The following is a 20077-nucleotide window of genomic DNA, read 5'->3' as shown; positions in this document are numbered from 1 at the left end:
TGTCCTGGGCTCTCCTTTCTTTTCAGTTTTTTCATAAGAGACAGATTGCTTTCATTTATAAAACATTGAATAAAGGTTAAAAAGAAAAATTTAAGGACATGTTCCCTCATGTGAAACTGTCACATGAGCACATGTCCATTAATTTTATTAAAATTTTCAAACACTTTAAAAATGTTCATGAAACCTCATCCCGCCTGTGGAAGAGGTACCATGAAAAATGCGAAGGCCGCCTGGGCTCTCCACCTGCCCACCAACATTAAGGTTGGACGTGAAGCTCAGCTAATTGATTTATTGGCTTTTTAATTGGCCTTAATGGGCCTTTCACAGTTCAGCGGGCATGCATACGAGTTGGCTGCGCGCCTGCCAAACTGAAAATCTAAATGGCATGCGGTGACGTCGGGACGCACGCTTGACATCACCGCGCGTCATTTTAACCTCGCTCCCGCTCACCGAGCCAAAGATTCTACTCAGTGTCTCTGCTGGGTTGATGACTTCCAGGACATGTCATGCTGTTGCTTCTCATTGAATCTGAAAGATTTCACATCAGTATCAGCAACTTTCTTCAAAGTGAGTGCAGCACTTGACAGCATGTTGGTGATGTACATCTGTTTCCTCTGCTTATACTTCACTTCTAAATGATATTTCTGCAAATGGTTTGGGAATATTGCTTCAAGTGGCTTGTGGTCAGACTCTACCATCACTTTGTCTCCCCAACAGCTACTGATTAAAATGCTCACAAGTGATGACAATAACCAGGCGCTAGTTTCTCAATCTGTGCATAGCGTCGTTCAGTTTGCGTTAACATTCTGGATTCAAATGCAATTGGCTGTCTTTGCTCTATGAGGGTTGCTGCAAGTTCTGTCTCGCTGGCATCACACCACAGTGTGACCACATCATTAACATTGTAGTACCTCAGTAGTGGTGGCGTCATTACTAGTTGTTTGATGCGAGTGCCCCAATACCATTGAACATCCTTAGGAGTGGGTTTGCATAGAGGTTCACACTGATAACAAATTGGTCATGAACTTTGCTAGGTAGTTCACAAATCCAACAAATCATTGCACCGCCTTCACATCTATCTGTTGGTTGCTCCAACCCTGCTACAGCGCTCATCTTATCAGGATCAGGACAAACTCCTTTCGCAGAGAGTACATGACCTATGTATTTCTGTCATCTTCAGTTGCAGTTTCTTCTTATTCTGATTCAGGTTCATCTAGCAAGCTCTCTTTAGATTCTGATCATGGTCTATGATGGCTTCTTCCACTGTATCTCCACATCCATAGACCAACAGATCATCCACGATTGCTTCCACTCCTGGAAGACCATTGACTATCTCGGTATTGATACACTTCTGGAATAGTAGAAATGCCAAACAGCATGCACAGTTATCTGTACCTCTCAAATGAGGTCCAGAATGTAGTCAAGAAAGCTGCTGCTTTTATTCAACTTCACTTGCCAATATCCATCCTTTGCATCTAGAGTGGTAAAGATCTTTGCCCTTGCACGTTGTGGCAAAATTTCTTCAATGATTGGCATGGGGTAGTGAGATCTCTTCAAAGCTTTATTGAAGCCCTTTCGACTTACGCACAGTCTCAACTTTCCTGGCTTTCTCACTGCTACCCTGCTGCTAATCCAGTCTGTAGGAGTTGTCACTTTCTTGATTACGGCATCTTTTCAAGCTCTTCTATCCTGTCTTTCAGGCTGGACTCGAGAGTGTGTGACCAACTCAGCATCTTCCCAGGACAGTTCCAGCTGCTCTCATCTACTTCAAGATCATATACACCAGGAAGACATCTAAGATCTGTGAAAACATCTTTGTAATTTGTCAGGATTTGTTCAGCAGTGGATGGCTTAGCGCCTTGTGAAACACTGCAAACTTCTTCTGGTATATGGAGGGTTACCAGTCCAAGCTTTTGACTTGTTTCAGCTGGGAGGAGTGGATTTTATTTAGTGTCTACTATTTGGAACTGCAATCTTTTTTCTTCTCATTGGATTGGGCTCTCAGCTTAGTTTTTCCTCTTGGGGTGAGCACCATTCCATCATAGACTCAACTTTACGTTCGACAGTTTCATTTTTGGGTCACCATCTTGCACAAGTCTGCGAAGCTCATGATGTTGCATATAGCACCAGTGTCTATCTGACACTTCATATTAACTTGATGCTCTCCTTCCATAATCATCATTCCTATAGTCACAAACCATTGTTTTCCTTGAGACTTCAGGGTGCCAATCTGTTTTTTAAAAATTATTTGTTCATGGGATGTGGGCAATACTGGCTAGGCCAGCATTTAGACCTGTTTCACCGGTTCCGGGGTACAGAGTGATTCGTCAGGTTCACCATCTTACAGGCTTGCTCTTCTTCTTCCAGCAAACTACCTGCGTGCAAATTGATTCAGCTTCTTGCAGTTAGAGCACTGCTTCCCCCACGTTGGAAATGCTTCCTTTTCTTTTGTGTGATGTCCTCTGCAATATTGACATCCAGCACTCCGGCCTTGATCTTTCTGCTGGCCCTTCTGCAAATAGCTCTTTCTTCTCTCCATTGGTTTTTGCTTGTATGGCCTGAATTGCCTCGCAGCAGAGTGCAAAGCCTCATCAGTTTTCCCATCAGTCCTCTGCAGCTGATGATTGACCACTTCAGAGCTTCTGTACATGTCAATAGCTTTCTTGAGAGTAAGCTTCACTTCACTCAGCAGACATGCTCTCACAGCAGGATCTCTTGTTCCTAAGACAATCCTGTCTCTGATCAGCTCTTCAGTTCCTCAAACTCAAGGTTCGGCTAGACATCTCAATGCCATCACATACTGATCAACGTTTTCCCCCTTTTCTAAGCTCTGGTGTTGAACACGTATTGTTCATAAGTAACATCAATACAGGGTCCTTAAGGCCTCCAAAATTTCACAAGATTGCCATTTCTGCTCCTCAATGAGGGTGCGGTAAAGCTTGTAGCACTCTTTCCCCAGCTGACAACTGATAACAGAGTTGCTACTCTTATTTGTTCATGTTTCTCGTTTTGCTCTGTGGCAATTTTATAGGGGGACTTTTTAGGTTGGTGAGCAGGGGCGGGGCCCGCTTGCTGCCGCGTAAAATGGCGCGGGATGATGTCGGATGTGCATCCTGACGTCATCCTGTGTCATTTACGTTTTCAGATCGGTGGGTGCGGAGCCGAGTCGGCTGCACAACTGCCGACCTGTCATTGGCCAATTAAGGCCCTTAAAGAAGCAATTGAAGTAATCAATGGACCCGTTCATCCAACCTTAAGGTTGGTGAGCAGGTCGGGAGCTCAGGTGAGCTTCCGAAAAAAAATGAAACCTCATCCATGGGCAATTGGCCTGCCCATGTAAAATGGTGGCGCACCCCCAACAGGGGCGCCGATCAGGAACCAGCCCACTCGCTCCCACTCCCACACAACCCCACCCCCACCCAACGGGGGGAACATCCTGCCCATAGTTCTGCCATTGAGTCTGGAAGGATTTCCAATTCATTTCCAAATCTGCCTTCATCTCCAAGGGAGCAAGTACTGGAATATTCAGAACCATACTGACTTACCCAGTGACCAATGTCCGGTACAAAGTTGCAGACTGAAGTTTTAATGATTCTCTGCAGGCTTTATTACAACTGTCAAAACCCACTCAATGTCAGCAGCACACTCTCGACACTATATTCCAAGTGGTGGATGAAATGGCTTCTGCTCTCGAGCCTTTATACAGCAAGGGTTATGTCAGAGGTCACATGTCAATGGCAAGCCTATGGCCACATTGCAAATAGACATTCCTCCAAACACAAAGCAAGCTTGTCAATTTAAAACAGCAGTGTAGAAATTGCACCATGGTACAGTGCAGGAGCACAGCTAATGTTCTGTTATTTTATTATACACAAAGTCAAAAACAAGCTGTGTTTTGATAAACTGGTCCTTCTCCCCACATTACTTAGTTCTATAACAGACCATTTTCAGCACAATATTTAAAGCTCTTCTTGAAATATGATCCAAACTCAAAGAAGAAACATTTTGTGCAGCAGCAAAAGGCATGTTTCCAAATGGTTGCTTTGAGGCTGCACATATGCACATAATTGTTATGCTACAGATTGAGCAGATTTCCAATCTCCATTCTAATGATCAAATGGACTGCCCCACGTTCAATCAAGGTTTACAACATAAGAACTGATTCAGAATGTTACAGTCTTATGTGCTCTTAAAATTAATTTAATGGTAAAGTTTTAGAATGTTAAAGTAAAATGGGATAAATTTACGTGGAGAATCTCCAGGACAATATACTACAATAGTGCTCCCTCTCATCCTAATGATTCTGCTTTTGTTTTCTGGCTGATTTTCTCTTTTTTTTTGTATTCAGTGGCCCTTCATTTAGCCATCTCATGAAAGAACTCTCAAAACTTGCCTGCTTATTATCTGTTAATAGATTGCTTAACAAGTTTCCCTTTGTGGGAGAGACCAGAACTAGGGGACACAGTTTAAAAATAAGGGCCTCCCATTCTCTGAGAGTTTGTGGAACTCTTTTCCCCAGAGACTGGTGGAGGCATTGAATATTTTTAAGGGAGAAGTAAGATAGATTTGGTTGCATATGAATTTTCCTGATCAGTTGAATGGATTATTAAATCATATAGAACTATTTCCATATGATTCCAGAAATCTTTTCAAATAACATTAATGGGAAAGATCTTTGTGGTCTTAATAGTTTCATTCTCAAGCCACATCCTTCAGCCCAATAATTGCTTCTCTGCAAATAACAACTTTCTTAGTTGCTTAGTTTTCTGTTTAAGAGCTGCATCTTGAAAGGCACATTTTACAGTAATCACAGCCCACAGTAACGACAAGATTGGCCTGAGCAAATGACGTGCCTGACTTTCTGTTTAGGGAAGTTGTGATTTGGCTGGCCTGTTCATTTCTGTCCCAGTGATGACTTGTTAACAAGTCAAATGCCTGGATAAAGCTATGAATATCATTTCCCTCAAAGATTTGAAAGCTGTTTCAATTTAATAAAATTATAAGGCCTGAACTGACTTGCTGAACTTGTTGCCAATGCACCTTTCTCTGTCAATTCAAGAGCATTAATGTTGTCTCCTCAATGGTCTCACCCTGACATAGTTTCTCCTTCTTGATGATGTTGAGTTTCCCCTCTCCATGTTGTCTATCTTTTATTTTTGTCTATAGCGCTCAATCCCTAATTGAAACTCATGCTCTTTCAGCTGAAACCCACTCTCCTTCGCTTTCCCTTCTGTTACCAATTACACCACTTCAAATTTTGCCTCTCTTTATCTTGTTGACCTCTGTTTTGTTCACCTTTGCATGTTAACTATTTTAATTAGTCTTGCCACCAGTGTAAATCAATATCCTAGCACTGCCACCAATTCTTAGAAAGCTTACATATTTTTCTCAGGTTAATTGGCTCTGACCACTCCAATAGGCAGAATGTGCCTATACTCAACATCTAACAACCTGATAGTGTGACCCAGGGCCTAACGATCGCACCTCCTTTTTTAAATTGGATATCAAATGTACTATCATGAAGTTCAACACCAATTTGTATTTATAGAGTGCCTTTAATGTAATAAAACATCCCAAAGCACTTCACAGGAGTGTCAAGCAAAATATGACTGTCAGGAAGATATAATAATTCTCATAATGTTATTGGAATTTATTGTAAAATAATGGTGTGTGTGTGACTTAATTGGATTAAAGGTGGCTGGTCTGAAGGCTTTGATGTAAACATGTGGTAAGTTTAGAATGTAAGGTGTAAAAGGACATTTTCATTTTTAAATAAACCAGACTAGATTGTTTTCAAAGGAGGGGTGAAATGTGTTACCTAGCCAGGTGAAGTTTAGAAACAGTGTGTTTAATTTTCTCAAAGATTACTGGTAGTTATATTATAATACAAGTTGTTATAGTAGTAATTTATACACATATGTAAGTGCTTAAAAATCATTGTTCTTATTTTAAGTGTTTAATCTAGCTTTGTAAAAACCTGTAAGACTTGGTGGTCTTATTACTACTGAATTCAAGGCGTGCACCTCAAAATTTATACAAACTGCAAAACAAGTTGTGGCAGTTATTTCAAGTTTCCCTTTGGGATTTGAACAATTCAACATTTGCCATCAGCTGTGCCATAACAATGACACTGAGCCACATAAGGAGATATCAGGTCAGATGAACAAAAGCTTGGTCAAAGAGGTAGGTTTTAAGGAGTGACTTAAAGGAGGAAAGTGAGATGGAGAGGTTCAGGGAGGGCATTCCAGACTGCAGGGCAGCTGAAGGCACAGCCATTAATGCTGGAGTGATTAAAAATGGGGGTGCTCAAGAAGCCTGAATTAGAGGAGTGCAGATATCCAAGAGGGTTATAGGGCCTGAAGAGATCTCAGAGATTGGAAAGGACAAGGCCATGGAGGGATTGAAAGCAAGTATGAGAAGTTTAAAACCAAGGTGTTGCTTAGCTGGGAGCTAATGTAGGTCAGCGAGCAAATGGGTGGTGGGTGAATGGGCTTTGGTGCAAATTAGGATACACTAGATTTTGGATGATCTCAAGTTTACAGAGGGTAGAATGTGGGAGGCTGGCCAGGAGTCCCTTAGGATAGTCAATTCTGGAGGTAACAAAAACATGGATGAGGGTTTCAGCAACAGAAAAGCTGAGGCAGGGGTGGAATTGGGCAATGTTACGGTGATATGAATTGTTAAGTTGCTTTATTTTACAGATAGTATAGCTGTTATAAGCAAATCTTAGCTCCTCCACTCAAGTTCAAACGTCTCCTTTTGAATAAGAAAAGTTAGTAAACTAAGAAACCTTGTCCTGATTGGTGGCCTAAATACACTTGCCAAATAGTCTGCCTAAGAATGAAGCAGACATGGGTTTGGTGGGATTGATCTTTCAGTCAGCATTCCACTGATCTCGTGTCCTTTTGTCCTTTTTCTCCTGTGTTCACAGGAAGTGGGAAGGCTTCACTCATCTTCTTTCCTGCTGCAGAATTCACTAATGGGCCTGTCAGCCAAACTGGCTGCTTCCCTCCCAAGTGTATAGTGTCAGCTGACAACCCCCTGCTGGATACCCAAGAATACTATCTTGAGGGGATAGCCTGCCAGTAGCCAGAAACAAGATAACAAATTAGTTATTGTCCTATTCATTGTGCTAAACAGTATGGACAGTTGGCTCATTAACACATCAATCCCCTCTTTGTCACAGTGGCTGCAGCATATGGCTATAAGAATCAACCTGAGTGAACTTGCTTTAATTTTAGAATACTACACTTAAACATAACTCATTCTAAAATTCTTTCAATGGAAAAATGGTCGAAAAAAAAACATGACACCCTGTACCTTGATATATCTCTGACAATCTTCAAAAGTTGCATCAAATCCTACATTTCTCTCTCTCCTGATTTGATGCCATCAGACTTGTATATTTATAAAAACTAAGTTGAATCTAAGTGCTTTATTTATCATTTATTCTTATAATTATACATTGAGATTCCATATATTGAAGTGAAAGGAACTGAGCAACACATTTCATGTAGACAAAGAAAGATTTAAATGAAAGCCTACAGGAATTTGGGAAGCAGAGAACCTGAGTTGGGTGGAACATAGAGGAGATGGAAAGCTGGGTTACTGCACTGTCATTGCTGGTGGCAGGGCATAATTACAGCTTATGTAATCAGTTTCCATTATAATTATCAACATAAGAATTTAGGGAGCAAGTGTGTACAGACAGGATTTTTAAACGTGTTGTTAGATATATGGATATATATTTAAACATTAGTTTATCAAACTGACCACATTGGACCATACCACTGCTAATTTAACCCTCCATAAACTTAAGCTCACCCAAAATTCTGCTACCCTTATCAGAACTTGAACCAAGTTCCATTCAGCCATCACCCCTATGCATGCTGACTTACATTGGCTGTTGGGTTTGCCAACACCTCAATTTTAGGACTCTGATCCTCTTGTTCGAATCCCTCCATGGCCTCACACCTGCCTATCTCTGTAACCTCTTATAACCCTACAACTGTGCGATCTCTGTGACCCTCCATTTATGACCTCTTCAGCACTAGCCTTTTCCTTCACCCTATCATTGCCAGCTGTGCCTTCAGCCATCTAGGCTCTTAGCCCTGGAATTCCCTCCCCAAACTACTTCTCATATTTTTTCTTTATTTGGCTTGTTGTCAATTTTTGTCTGATTACACTTCAGTGAATAGGCTATTTTATTGAGTTAAAAGCACCATATACATGCAAGTTGATGAAACACCTATTATTAAAACCCATAAAAAAACTTTAACTACAAAGATGTGCATGTCCACATGCACGCCTTTGCTTTGCATAAGCAAAATACTGCAGATGCTGGAAATCTGAAACAGAGAGAGAAAATGCTGCAAGTACTCAGCAGATCAGGCAACATCAGGACGGGATTTTTCCATTGCTTCTTTCACCTTGTTCACCTTCATTGTTTTCTGCTCCCCTTCTCATGCTTGCCTGTCCTACTATTACACAGAGATAAAAACAAAAAAACTGCGGATGCTGGAAATCCAAAACAAAAACAGAATTACCTGGAAAAACTCAGCAGGTCTGGCAGCATCGGCGGAGAAGAAAAGAGTTGACGTTTCGAGTCCTCATGACCCTTCGACAGAACTAGACCTGCTGAGTTTTTCCAGGTAATTCTGTTTTTGTTTTCTACTATTACACACTTGGCCTTGCCCATCATCCCTTTTTGTCATTTAGTCTGTCTTGCCTTCCACACTATGACAGGCCTTCCCTTTTGTTCTATCCTCCCCTCCTTACTCCCTGCCTCCGTGTTTACTCAAAAACTGTTACATCTCTCATGTTTTCCAGTTTTGGTGAAAGATCTCTGATTTGAAACGTTAATTGTTTCAATCCTCACAGATGCTGCCTGAGCTGTTGAGTCGTTTCAGTAATTTCTGTTTTTATTTTTTTGTTTTTTCCCGTATATATATATATATATATGTACACTTCAAATATATATATACTGATCCAAAACTACTTTCATTTGCAAGTGGTTAAAATCTGTGCAATACATTGCAGGGATAATTTTACATATTTTGCATGCCCAGCACAGAGCTTCACCCATTGGGAATTTAGTATACAGTCCCAAGATTTTATGCCATTATTAGAAGTAAAATTAAAGCTGAGGGAGAGTGCACCCAAACTCCCAATATGATTTCTCAGTAAACAGAGTTTAACCTTGGTAGCACACATCTGTAATAGAGTTCCTTAGTGTGCTTTATCAATGAGATTTTTTTGGATGCTTCCCAACAATTAAACCACCAACAATTAACATCAATTATTATACGTTCCAAAGACGAGTCACATTCAATTTGAAATGTTAACTCTGCGTCTCTCTCCACAGATGCTGCCAGGTCTACTGTGTATTTCCAGCACCTAGTTTTTATTTTATATTTCCAGCATCTTTATATCAATTATGATTTACTGGATTTCCTACATATATATATGCAGAATTTGATAATGCGTTCAAATCTTTTGAGTAGTACACAGCTAACTCTTGTACCACAAAATAGAGAATGAAGTTTAATAATTGGTGAACTTTGTTTCTCACAGCACTCACTGCTTTGTAAATATCTTGGACATAAACAAAGCTCGTAAACATTCTTTGATTTAGGCTAATTGCCATTGGGCACATTCTTTTCAAGCTCCTGCCTTAACTGACCTGATGTCCTAAAATCTTTGTCAAAAAATATGAGCTATCATATTAAACTGATGCAAGTGTCTTGGTATGCAATGTCTAATGACCATGCTGTGCCTTTCCAGTATTACTGATAGTTTTAAAGTAAGCCTTACTTCTGTGTATTTTCAGGAATGTATCAGTTAATCTGGGTATGCTTCGTTTTCATTATCTTGCTGAATTTTTCCATCAACACAAATCACTGCAATTACATGCACAGTATGAGAGAGAAGGTTGATCAACTGTGATAAGGCTCAGCATGGATTAGTACTGTATAGTGGTTCTGTATATCCCATTTCTTATCGCAAAACACATCCTTGACATTCTCTTATCAATACTAACTTGTACAGTTGTTATTTCATATTGTCTTATTCCCTAAACTCCGATAAACAATCTTAATGTTGATTGCGTAAGGTTGCTGATGTTATAAGCATGGTAAAGTGCTACTGTTTTCATATCATGTTGTGTTTCTGCTTGTAAATGAAAGTATAATCATGTTATTGCTGAAAAGTCTAAGCTTTTTGTCTTGCACTCATCAGGACACTCTCAAGAATGCCAATATAAGGGGAAAACAACAATTTATACTGTATATGAAGAGAGTGCTGATTGGTTGGCAAGTGGTGTTGCCATGGAGAATGCAACACTGATGGTGACTGACAGTTAACTGCCAAGCATTGTCTGAAATTTAAACCAGGTAGCTTGACCCTGATTAGTCAAGGCATTGCCCTGAGGAATGAGTCAACGAATGGATGTCACTTATTTTGTTTAGCTGAAACAGGCGCATAGTATGTACATGTTCTCTTTGTCTGCAAAGAATAGTATATTGATGTTAATATATGCAGCTTCCAGTACACGCAGATGTGTCACACTGCGAGCCCGAGTGACAATCTTAAATTGATTCTCAGCAAAATTCTTAGCACATTGAGGATTATTCAGCAAATGTTGTCCAATTGCAGATTTATGCCTAATGTTGGGCACTGTGCTTTGAGCTTTGCAAGCACAGGCTGGTTGAGTACAGTCTGTACCCTGCCCGCTGTGAACAGCGGCTGGGACACCATTGTTTGATATGATCCGCCAGCCTTTGGGACATATGGCCTATGTACCTAGCATCACACTGGCGCTGAAGTTCATACACCACATTACTCATTTGTGTGATTGTCATGAAAATATAATAATTCTCTTAATATTATTGTGATTTATTGTAAAAGTAGGTTAATAGTGGAGTTTGGATAGTTTGTGTGTGTGTGTAATTTAATTGAATTGGAGACAGCTGGTCTGGAGGCTTTGACTCATCAAAAGAAACTAGGTTTGAAATGCTAAAAACGTAAACACGGCTGAAGTCTTAGAATGTAAGGTGAGGAGAATTTGCATTTTTAGATAAATCAGGGCAGTTTGAATTTCAAAAAGAAGCTAGGCCAAGCAGTGTGCTTATTTTTCACAAAGGTTACTGACAATGTTAGCACCATGAAAAGATTTTTATTATGAAAAAGGTAAAGCTCCAAAGACATATGGGAACAATGGAATTTACATTAAAAGGGAGAGACATGTATGAAGGAGAATGAGGCTACATGTCAGGAAAGACATTGTAAGATCTAACAGAAATGTGAGAAGCCTCCAATATTTGTGCATTAGGCTGCTATCTACAGAAAGTGAAGCTGGGAAAAGCCACTTTAAATTTTACTGACCAGGGTATTGTGTTGACTTGCCTGGATCTGTGTAAAACCTATTTCTTTTTACTGTTACTTTAATGAGGATGTAACTGGAAGCCAGATTAATTAGGAGTTTTAGGAGTTATTATAGTAATTTGTAGACCTATGTATGTGCATGAAATCTTTTATTTTGTTAATAAATATTTAATTTAGTTTTTTTAAATCTCTGAAGTCTTGGTGGACTTATCACTTCTGAATTCAGGGCACACATCTTGGAATAAATACAAATTGTAAAACCGTTGTGATTGTGTAAGTTTCACTCCTGGATTTGATTCGCCTGGCTCACACCATCTGCCGCATCATAACAGTGATAGGCAGAACGTCTTTTTGGCTTGACAGCAGCATCCTGTTAGTGGTGAACACCACTTGTGTTGCCACTGCATTATAGCAGCGTGAAATTTTTGAGATACGTTACCCTTCCAGGCTAATCTGAGGTAGACTAGGCACTTTTCACAGCTGCAAGTGATGACCTTGGGTTTGTTCATGAGCTTGCATGATATACAGCCTGAAATGATCTGATCAGGGTAGCCATTATCCTGCAAGATGTCTTTGCTGATTCATTCCTCAGGGCAATGCCTTGACTAATCAGGGTCAAGCTACCTGGTTTAAATTTCAAACAATGCTTAGCAGTTAACTGTCAGTCACCATCAGTGGTGCATTTTCCATGGCAACACCACTTGCCAACCAATCAGCACTGTCTTCACATGCAGTATAAATTGTTGTCTTGCCCTTTATATTGGTATTCTTGCGAGTGCCTTGATGAGTGCAAGACAAAAAGCTTAGACACGTCTCTTTTCTCAGCCATACTCAAGTTCTGTACTTCCAAACGACTAATTATAATCATGTTATTGTTACTCTACAATAGGTTTTTCACGAATATATATTGCTGAGTTTTATACCCTTCATTTCTAATACCAAGTAAAGCAGAAAATCAGAGTTTGCACTTGAAAAGAGGAAACTACTATATTTGTACATAGTTTACTGGTTGTGTACTTTTTCTCTCAAATTCAATAATCATGTTGAACATAATTAAATGAACTTGTGCAAACGTTGTTTCTGATGAGTCCCTTTTACTTGCTTCAGTGAGAACCTGTTTCAAAAAGACATTCATCTCCATTTACCAGTGAAATTTCTAAAATTCTTAATGCTGTTTTCTAACAGATTTTGCCCTGGACTGTTGCAAATTATCACTCTGTGGTTTTCTGATCTCCCTTCAGCCTTTGACATGGTTCAACTACACCATTGTCTTCAGACAACACCCTCCTCTGTTTTCCAGCTAAATAGGACTGTTTCACATGCTACCAGCCTTAATCTGTGAATCATGGTCAAACTATCTTCAGCAATGGCTTCTCTTCCTGACCCAGCTCCATTACACTGGCAAGCCCCAAGAATCTATCCTTGGTCCCTCTTATTCATCTGCATTCTGCCACATGGCAACATCTTCCACAGTCAGAGTTATGATTTCGGATGACATCCAACTGTCTCTAACGCTTCACACAACTCCTTCTGCACCTGCTGTGCTGTCAGGCACAATGTCCAACATCCAACCTTAGATGATCTACATTTCCAGTAAAACATTAGGGGAAGATTGAAGCCATCATCTGTACCCCCAGCCCATCACATTCCATAGCCTTACCACCATTTCCATACCACTCCTCAGCCACTGTCTCAGTCTGAACCCACCCATTTGCACACTGCCTCCTATTCCACCCTGAGGTAACTTTCTGACCTCATGAACTATCCATCACAAAGCGAATCTACTTTCGCTTCCATTAAATCATCCTCCTCAACTGCTATTGTCAAGAAGATATATTGTCTATAATGCTATAGGAAGTTATTTAAAAATAGAGTTCTCCTGGCATCTGTATCTATGTGTGTGTTTGTCTTAATTGGATTAAAGCCAGCTGGTCTGAGGCTTCAAGACAAAAACAGAAAATACTGGGAAAACTCAGCAGGTCTAACAGCATCTGTGGAGAGAAAAACAGAATTAATGTTTCAAGTCCGTATGACTCTTCTTCACGGATACTGTTAGACCTGCATTTTCTGTTTTTGTTTCAGATTTCCAGCATCTGCAGTATTTGCTTTGGTCTAGAGGCTTTGATGTATAGAAGATAAGTAAGTTTGAAATGTTAATTAGGTAAACATAGGGAAGTTACAAGGTGAATTGTAAAGGGAGCAATTTGAATTTTTAAATAAACTGTTCAAAAGAATGGATAAAATATTACACCTAGCCAGAAGAAGCCAAACAATGTGTTCACCTTTTCCTAAGCTTATTAATAAAATTGGTGTTATGAAAGAGTTTTATTGTTAGAAGAGATAAAGTTCAAAAAACCTAGTAATGCGATGAGAATTTGCATTCAAAGAGGAAAATATATATAAAGGAAGAGAAGGCTGTTGATAAAAGGAGAGGGATTCTAGGATCTAAAGCTCCCAGCCTGTAAGCCTCAAGCCGCTATCTGCAAGGACCCAGAGCTGAAAGAAACTCATTTTGAATTGGACAGCCAGGGGTCTGTTTAAATCTACGTGTTTTACTGTTGCCTTAACAGAGGTGTAACTGAGAGTCAGATTAATTAGGGGACTTTTTTTTAGAAGTTATTGTAGTAATTTGTAGCATATGTATGTGCTTACAATCATCTAATTAATAAATGTTCAATTTAGTTTCATAAAAACCTCTTGAGACTCAGTGGTCTTATTATAACTGAATTCAAAGCCTGCAACTCGAAACATACAAATTTTAAAAATTGGCTATGACAGTTTTTTTCAAGTTTACCTCCGGTGCAGACTTGATGGGCCAAAGGGCCTCTTCTGCACTGTGATTCTGTGATTTGAACAGCTCAGCATTTACCATTGGCTATGTCATAATACTATCTCAACTTACCTGCTCAAAGTCTCAGAAGTGCCATTGTGATATTCAGTCTCAACTATTCCAATGCTCTCCTGGCCATCCTCCCATCCTCCACCCATAATAAACATCAGTTCATTCAGATTTCAACCGTAACCCATCTCTCATCAAGTCCCACTGACTAATTGCCGCTGAATCACTGAATTATATTGGCTCCTGGTCCCCCCCACCCACCCCAGTCGCCTGAAGTGAAAATTTGCATCCTAATGTTTAAACTCTTTGTCGGCCTCAACTTCCAGACATCTGTACCCCTCCCCACTGAAATCTCTATTTGTTTGCCTCAGGCCTCAATAGACCCCCTCTCCATTTGCCCCATAGTTACCAGTCAAGCATTCAGTAATCTAGGTCCCACAGTCTGGAATTTCATCTATAAACTCTTTTACCTCTCCACCTTTAATGTCCTCCTTAAACTTCATCTCTGACCAAGCTTTTGAAGGTTTTCCATCAGCTCAGATGTATTTTTTAAAATATGTGATGCATATGTTTTCCTACGTTAAAGGTGCTGCATAAATGTAAGTTGCTTTTGTTACCTGCCAACCTCTCTAATACCCCTTTGCAATCTTTCTAATGTGTTGCTCTATTTCTACAGTTAACATGCTGTTTTTGCATTTGTATCTGAACATTATTGTAGTCCAAGGTATTAACTGATGTCAAGATGGTAGTTACCATTCAGTTGTGCTCATGGCATAATCCATAGCAGTAATGCATTTTAGTCCTTCCTGGGAACCATTAGTAGTGGAGAAAATTTGGATTAATAGGAAGGAATTATGCCCTCGTAGGTCGGGTGTAGTATCTGCAAAGGAACATTTTTAGCCTTGCAAGGACATTTTCTTTCCAATATCCACATTGTAATTCCAGTACACCAGAAAGATGCAGAAGTTAAGCTATCACCTTTTATTTGTTTATATATGTATGTATATTTCTGTGCATTTGTGTATGATTGTGTGTATGTATGAAGGATTTACCCCATTGTGACTAGATGAAAATAAGTAATGATTTAACAAAGGTTACAATTACAGCATGCTAACTTGTTTCCCTGTAATCTCTGTTGAATTTCTAAGGTACTTGAACCAAATTCAGTGTAATGTAGATAGAACGTTAATTTTTAAGCTATGTTGCATAATTCACACTGAAATTTTAAAAATAAATGCTTAAAATAACTAGGGGCTCCAAACAGCATACAGTTTTTAGAAAAATATTTAAAACTTGTCTGTCAATAGATGTCCCAACTGCTGGATTTTCAAGAATGATACCCTTTTGTATTTTATTTATTAATAATATTTTAATTGCCTAAAGTTACTGAGTCTTAAAGTTGTAATATTTAATTGCTGTTATTGTTTTTCATAGGCTTATGATGGCTTTGCAAGCTTGGGAATATCACGATTATTGGAGCCTGCAGATATGGTTTTATTGGCTATTCCAGATAAACTATCTGTTATGACCTACCTTTATCAGATAAGGGCACATTTCAGTGGGGAAGAATTGAATGTGGTCCAGATCGAAGAAAACAGCAGTAAGAGTAAATACAAAGTTGGTAACTTTGAAACTGACACGAACAGCTCCATTGATCAGGAGCAATTTTATGCAGAGATAAATGATGTTAAACATGAGACAACAGCACAGCAACCTGGCAGTGTATTACTTGATACTTCATCTCAGGAAGACTCTATATTTGTCAATGACAATGTTGGTGAGTCACAAACTGAACATCAGACTCCTGATGACCTTCTAAACAGAAGTACAACAATACCTTCCTCACGAAGGACTAAAAATGATTCAGACTCACAAAAATATGATGCTGTTGAACAGAATACTGCTAAAAGTTCTGTATTGGAGGATACTAGCAAAAGTGAAAGCACAGAGCCTGCATCACTACAAGTACAAGTACCACCATTATTAAACAAAAAAAAACTGCTGAAAGTAGACATTTTAGACTTGACTGACTTGTCAGATGTCAGTGATCAAAAGGAACATAAATCACCAACACTTGTATATGAAAATACGATTACAGAAAGACACAAGAGTTCAGAGAACGCTAGCAACAGCTCTGAGCATGAGAGACTTCAATATTCAGACTCTGTAGATAGCAGAAGCCCCAGTTCTCCTGTTCGAAAATCCATCTCATCTCCAGTCCACAAATTAGGATTTTCTTACAACAGAGATGCAGATCTCATCAAGAAGAAACGTGCAACGTTGCGGTACTCAGAATCTGAATCATCAAAAAATGTCACTCCAAGTTTGAATCATTCGGGTCACCAGAACAGAAGTGTGGAGGTAAGGATGTTACCTAATTGTTTCTTTCCTGTGTTATGCACAATACTCTCACTAATTTGATTCTCTAATTAGCTGTTTTTAATTTCTGAGAATGAAGTTAATTTAATATTTTCATCTTGTTTGGGGTTTAGCTGAACTCTTCCCAACAACTGAGGGAAATCCCTGAAGAAAAGGTGAGTGAATGACTGTAGCTTATGAAACTTTGATTATTGACTTGACTCAGGATTTCTATTTAACTGACTTTAAATGTTTAAATTTTAAAATGGATGTTACGATAGTCCTATAGTCAGCAACATTAGAGTTCTTTCCTCTTTACAGCATCAATCAGACACCAAAAAAACCCAGTTATAAAAATCCTTGAGTCTGGACTGTGTAAATGATTGTGAAAGGATCCAATCCTTGAACCGCCAAATTGAATTATATTCAGGGTGTGGGGAGGCAGGAAGGTGGGAGGAGAGAATCCAGAGCATGCAAATATCAGCATTCATACTAGCTCTAGTCTGAGGCAGAACTTATTCTTTTAATCCCAAACTTGCGGCTGTTGATCACTGATTGGCACCTCTTCCACAAACATGCACTCCATCCACCACCGACATACAGTGGCAGCAGTGTGTACCACCAACAAGATGCACTGCAGGAACTCACCAAGGCTCTTTCAACAGCACCTTCGAAACCCACGACCACTACCATGTAGAAGGCAAGGGCAGCAGATACATGTGAACACCACCACCTGGAAGTTCCCTTCCAAGACACTTACTATCCTGACTTGGAACTATATCGCCATTCCTTCACTGTCACTGAATCAAAATCCTGGAACTCCCTCCCTAACAACACTGAGGGTGTACCTATACGATATGGACTGCAGCAGTTTAAAGAGGTAGCTCACTGCCACCTTCTCACGGGCAATTAGGGAGCTCATCACCACCTTCTCAAGGGCAATTGCACATTTAAAGGCAGAGCTGAATGAAGCAGCTGACTTAAAGGATCCTTGATGGTTTTCCAGGATTTCCAGTATCACTGCCCTTTGTCAAGTCCTGTAATTTCAGCAAAGCTGGCCAAGTAGCCAGCCAACCTTGGCTGGGTCAAAAAGGAAAAATTAATTGCACAGCTATATGGGATCAGTTTAACTTGTTTATGAAACCTGTTGCAGAATCAGCTGATTTTATACTTACTCCCAATAAGGAATAGTATAGCTTCTCAACAATGTGCTCAGAGCCTGATCTTATAGCATTTAAGATTATCTTTGGGAACCCTGTGTGCTATGTTGTCAATTTCCAGATTTACCTTTACCTGCCACCAAGTAGGCCAACTAAATAAGTACATCAAAACTAGTCTGAGCCTTGACTTAGGTTGCATTTGTCTTTTCCACTGAGAACGTTTTGCAAAGAGCCAGGATTCAAATGCCAGTGAAAAATAATATCTGGAGATAAAGCTGGACTACTTTGCTACTTCTGCTCTTCAGTGATAGGCCTTTGGACGTGTAGTTAGTAATGAAGCTGCGCATGTTTAGGAACCACCCATGAAGACAAAGCGGGACTTGCCCTCCCTTTTCCCCAATTAACCACCTCATCAACAAGTCCAAGTCTCTAAACTTATTAGAAAAAAACATTATCCACTGAGTTTAGGCACCAAAATCAGTCCTGGAAGCGTTCTCCTGATTTGCTGTATGGACCCACATTAATGTCAGGCCGTGTCACCGTGATCCATTTAATAGATTTTGAATTAGTTATCACCACAGACCTGTCAACAATGAATGCAAATACAAATTTTCTTTCTTTCAGTAATTCTGTGTTGAACAATTGGTCATTTATATTTTTGGAGTTCCTCTTCCTTTTTTACCCAAGATATTTTTGGCCCCTGTTTCAGATTACACTAGTAGACAAGCTTTATCTTTGTGCCTGAGGGAGAGAGTTTTTATTTGCCCATATCATGGTACCTAGGTAAATACCATGCCCAGGCAACACTTCAGCTACTGGTTTTATAACATGAACTGTTTTGAAAAGGAGCAGAATTATAATGCAGTGGACTTTGAATTGGGCTTTAATTACCAAACACATCTGTTAAAACACAAGAACAAGTGAAGAATAGTAATAATACAACATATAACTTTGCAGCATTTGTTGAGCTTCCCTGTCTCTTTGTGCAATACAAGCTAATAAATAATTTGATGTGTTAAATTATGATTCAAGTAATTTTTTTACATGGTGATTTTTCAGCTACCAAACTATCTGCCCTGATTGTCTCTTTGCACAGGCTCTACCCAGAGATCTGCTTTGAGAAAAATAGGTTGATAACTAACATTAAGAGAAGTCTAAACATCTGTTAAATTCACAAAGAGCTGTTGGGTTTATCCTCCCCATAGACAGCTGCCTCACAACAACCACTGGTCTGGCGTTAATTAGATCAAGATGAACCGAAGCTTTCTTCTCCTGGGTGGAGCTAACTTTTAACCCCTTATTTAGCATGATAAAATTCAAGATGCTTGTACCAAGTTAAATCTTAGGAAAAAAGTGTTTCATTTTTGTTAGTTATATTGTTAACTTCCTTCTCCCTAATCACTAACCACCAACATATCAAGAAGTTTCTTTATCTGAGGAGTAGCCACAGTCTAGCATTAATAGATGGAAATTAAATAGAATCTGACAAGCCTGTGTAACATCAGTTCAGTGGATAGTCATTCCACCTCTGGGGAGACAACCTCACAATAGGGAAATACACAATCAACAAGCAAGAGATATAATGTTAGGCACTCTACACAGGTGTCCAGGAGCTCTTGCAGGAGATACAAGTTATCCCCAAAGTTATAGCACTTAGAAACTTGCTCAGAAAGAGGCGAATTGAAGGCTAACTGATGATTGCTCTGATATTAGAAGTAAAGTGTGTTTTTCATTTTTTACTCTGTTTAATTTTTTGCTTATAAAGCTTCAAATGGCTGGTCTAGTAATGAACCAGCTATGATGTTGAGCACTGAACACGCTAGTTGCTACCGGAGTCCAACCACTTCACATCACCTGCAACACATCAACTTGCAAGTCTTTGCATTTAATTTTACTACATGAATAACTGTTTTCTCTGATGAAACCCCAAAAATGGATCATTTTAAGAAAAAAACTGAACGGCATGATATTACCTACATATAGGGACTTTGCATACAATGTGGGCATAGTCTTCTGGTCTGACTGAATAAATTGTAAAGCAATATTTATTCCTAGTGTTCCCCTTTTTAATACTGACTTGCCATATAGAGAAAGGATTCTCAACTGAGAATTCCCTTCAAAATGATTGAGAGGATCCTTGACTAAGTCCATCTGATTTATTGTACTACACCCCTCACACCCTCCCAAAGTTATCTCCCTTGTCCTCACCTTCCACCCCACCAAACTCTACATTCAACAGATCATCTTGTACCATTTCTACTATCTATATTAAGGTCCCACCACCAAACTATCTTCCCCATTGTACCCCTTCCAGTGTTCTGAAAGGACTATTCTGTCA

The 20077-nt window shown here is 39.5% G+C and overlaps 1 protein-coding gene across 4 annotated transcripts in view; it reads left to right on the top strand.

Annotated features, from left to right (window-relative positions):
• Positions 1-20077, top strand: part of ehbp1 (EH domain binding protein 1) — a 383657-nt gene that overhangs the window by 210846 nt on the left and 152734 nt on the right. For all 4 annotated transcript variants that reach the window (XM_041177904.1, XM_041177895.1, XM_041177886.1 and 1 more), the window contains exons 12-13: positions 15656-16582; positions 16714-16755. In XM_041177904.1, coding sequence (XP_041033838.1) covers positions 15656-16582; positions 16714-16755 — 969 coding nt within the window. The remainder of the gene's footprint in view (positions 1-15655; positions 16583-16713; positions 16756-20077) is intronic.

Source organism: Carcharodon carcharias, chromosome 2 (assembly GCF_017639515.1).
Source record: "Carcharodon carcharias isolate sCarCar2 chromosome 2, sCarCar2.pri, whole genome shotgun sequence".
Taxonomy (NCBI): domain Eukaryota; kingdom Metazoa; phylum Chordata; class Chondrichthyes; order Lamniformes; family Lamnidae; genus Carcharodon; species Carcharodon carcharias.
The sequence above is the reverse complement of the archived record's forward strand: the minus strand, read 5'-3'. Positions and strand labels throughout refer to the sequence as shown.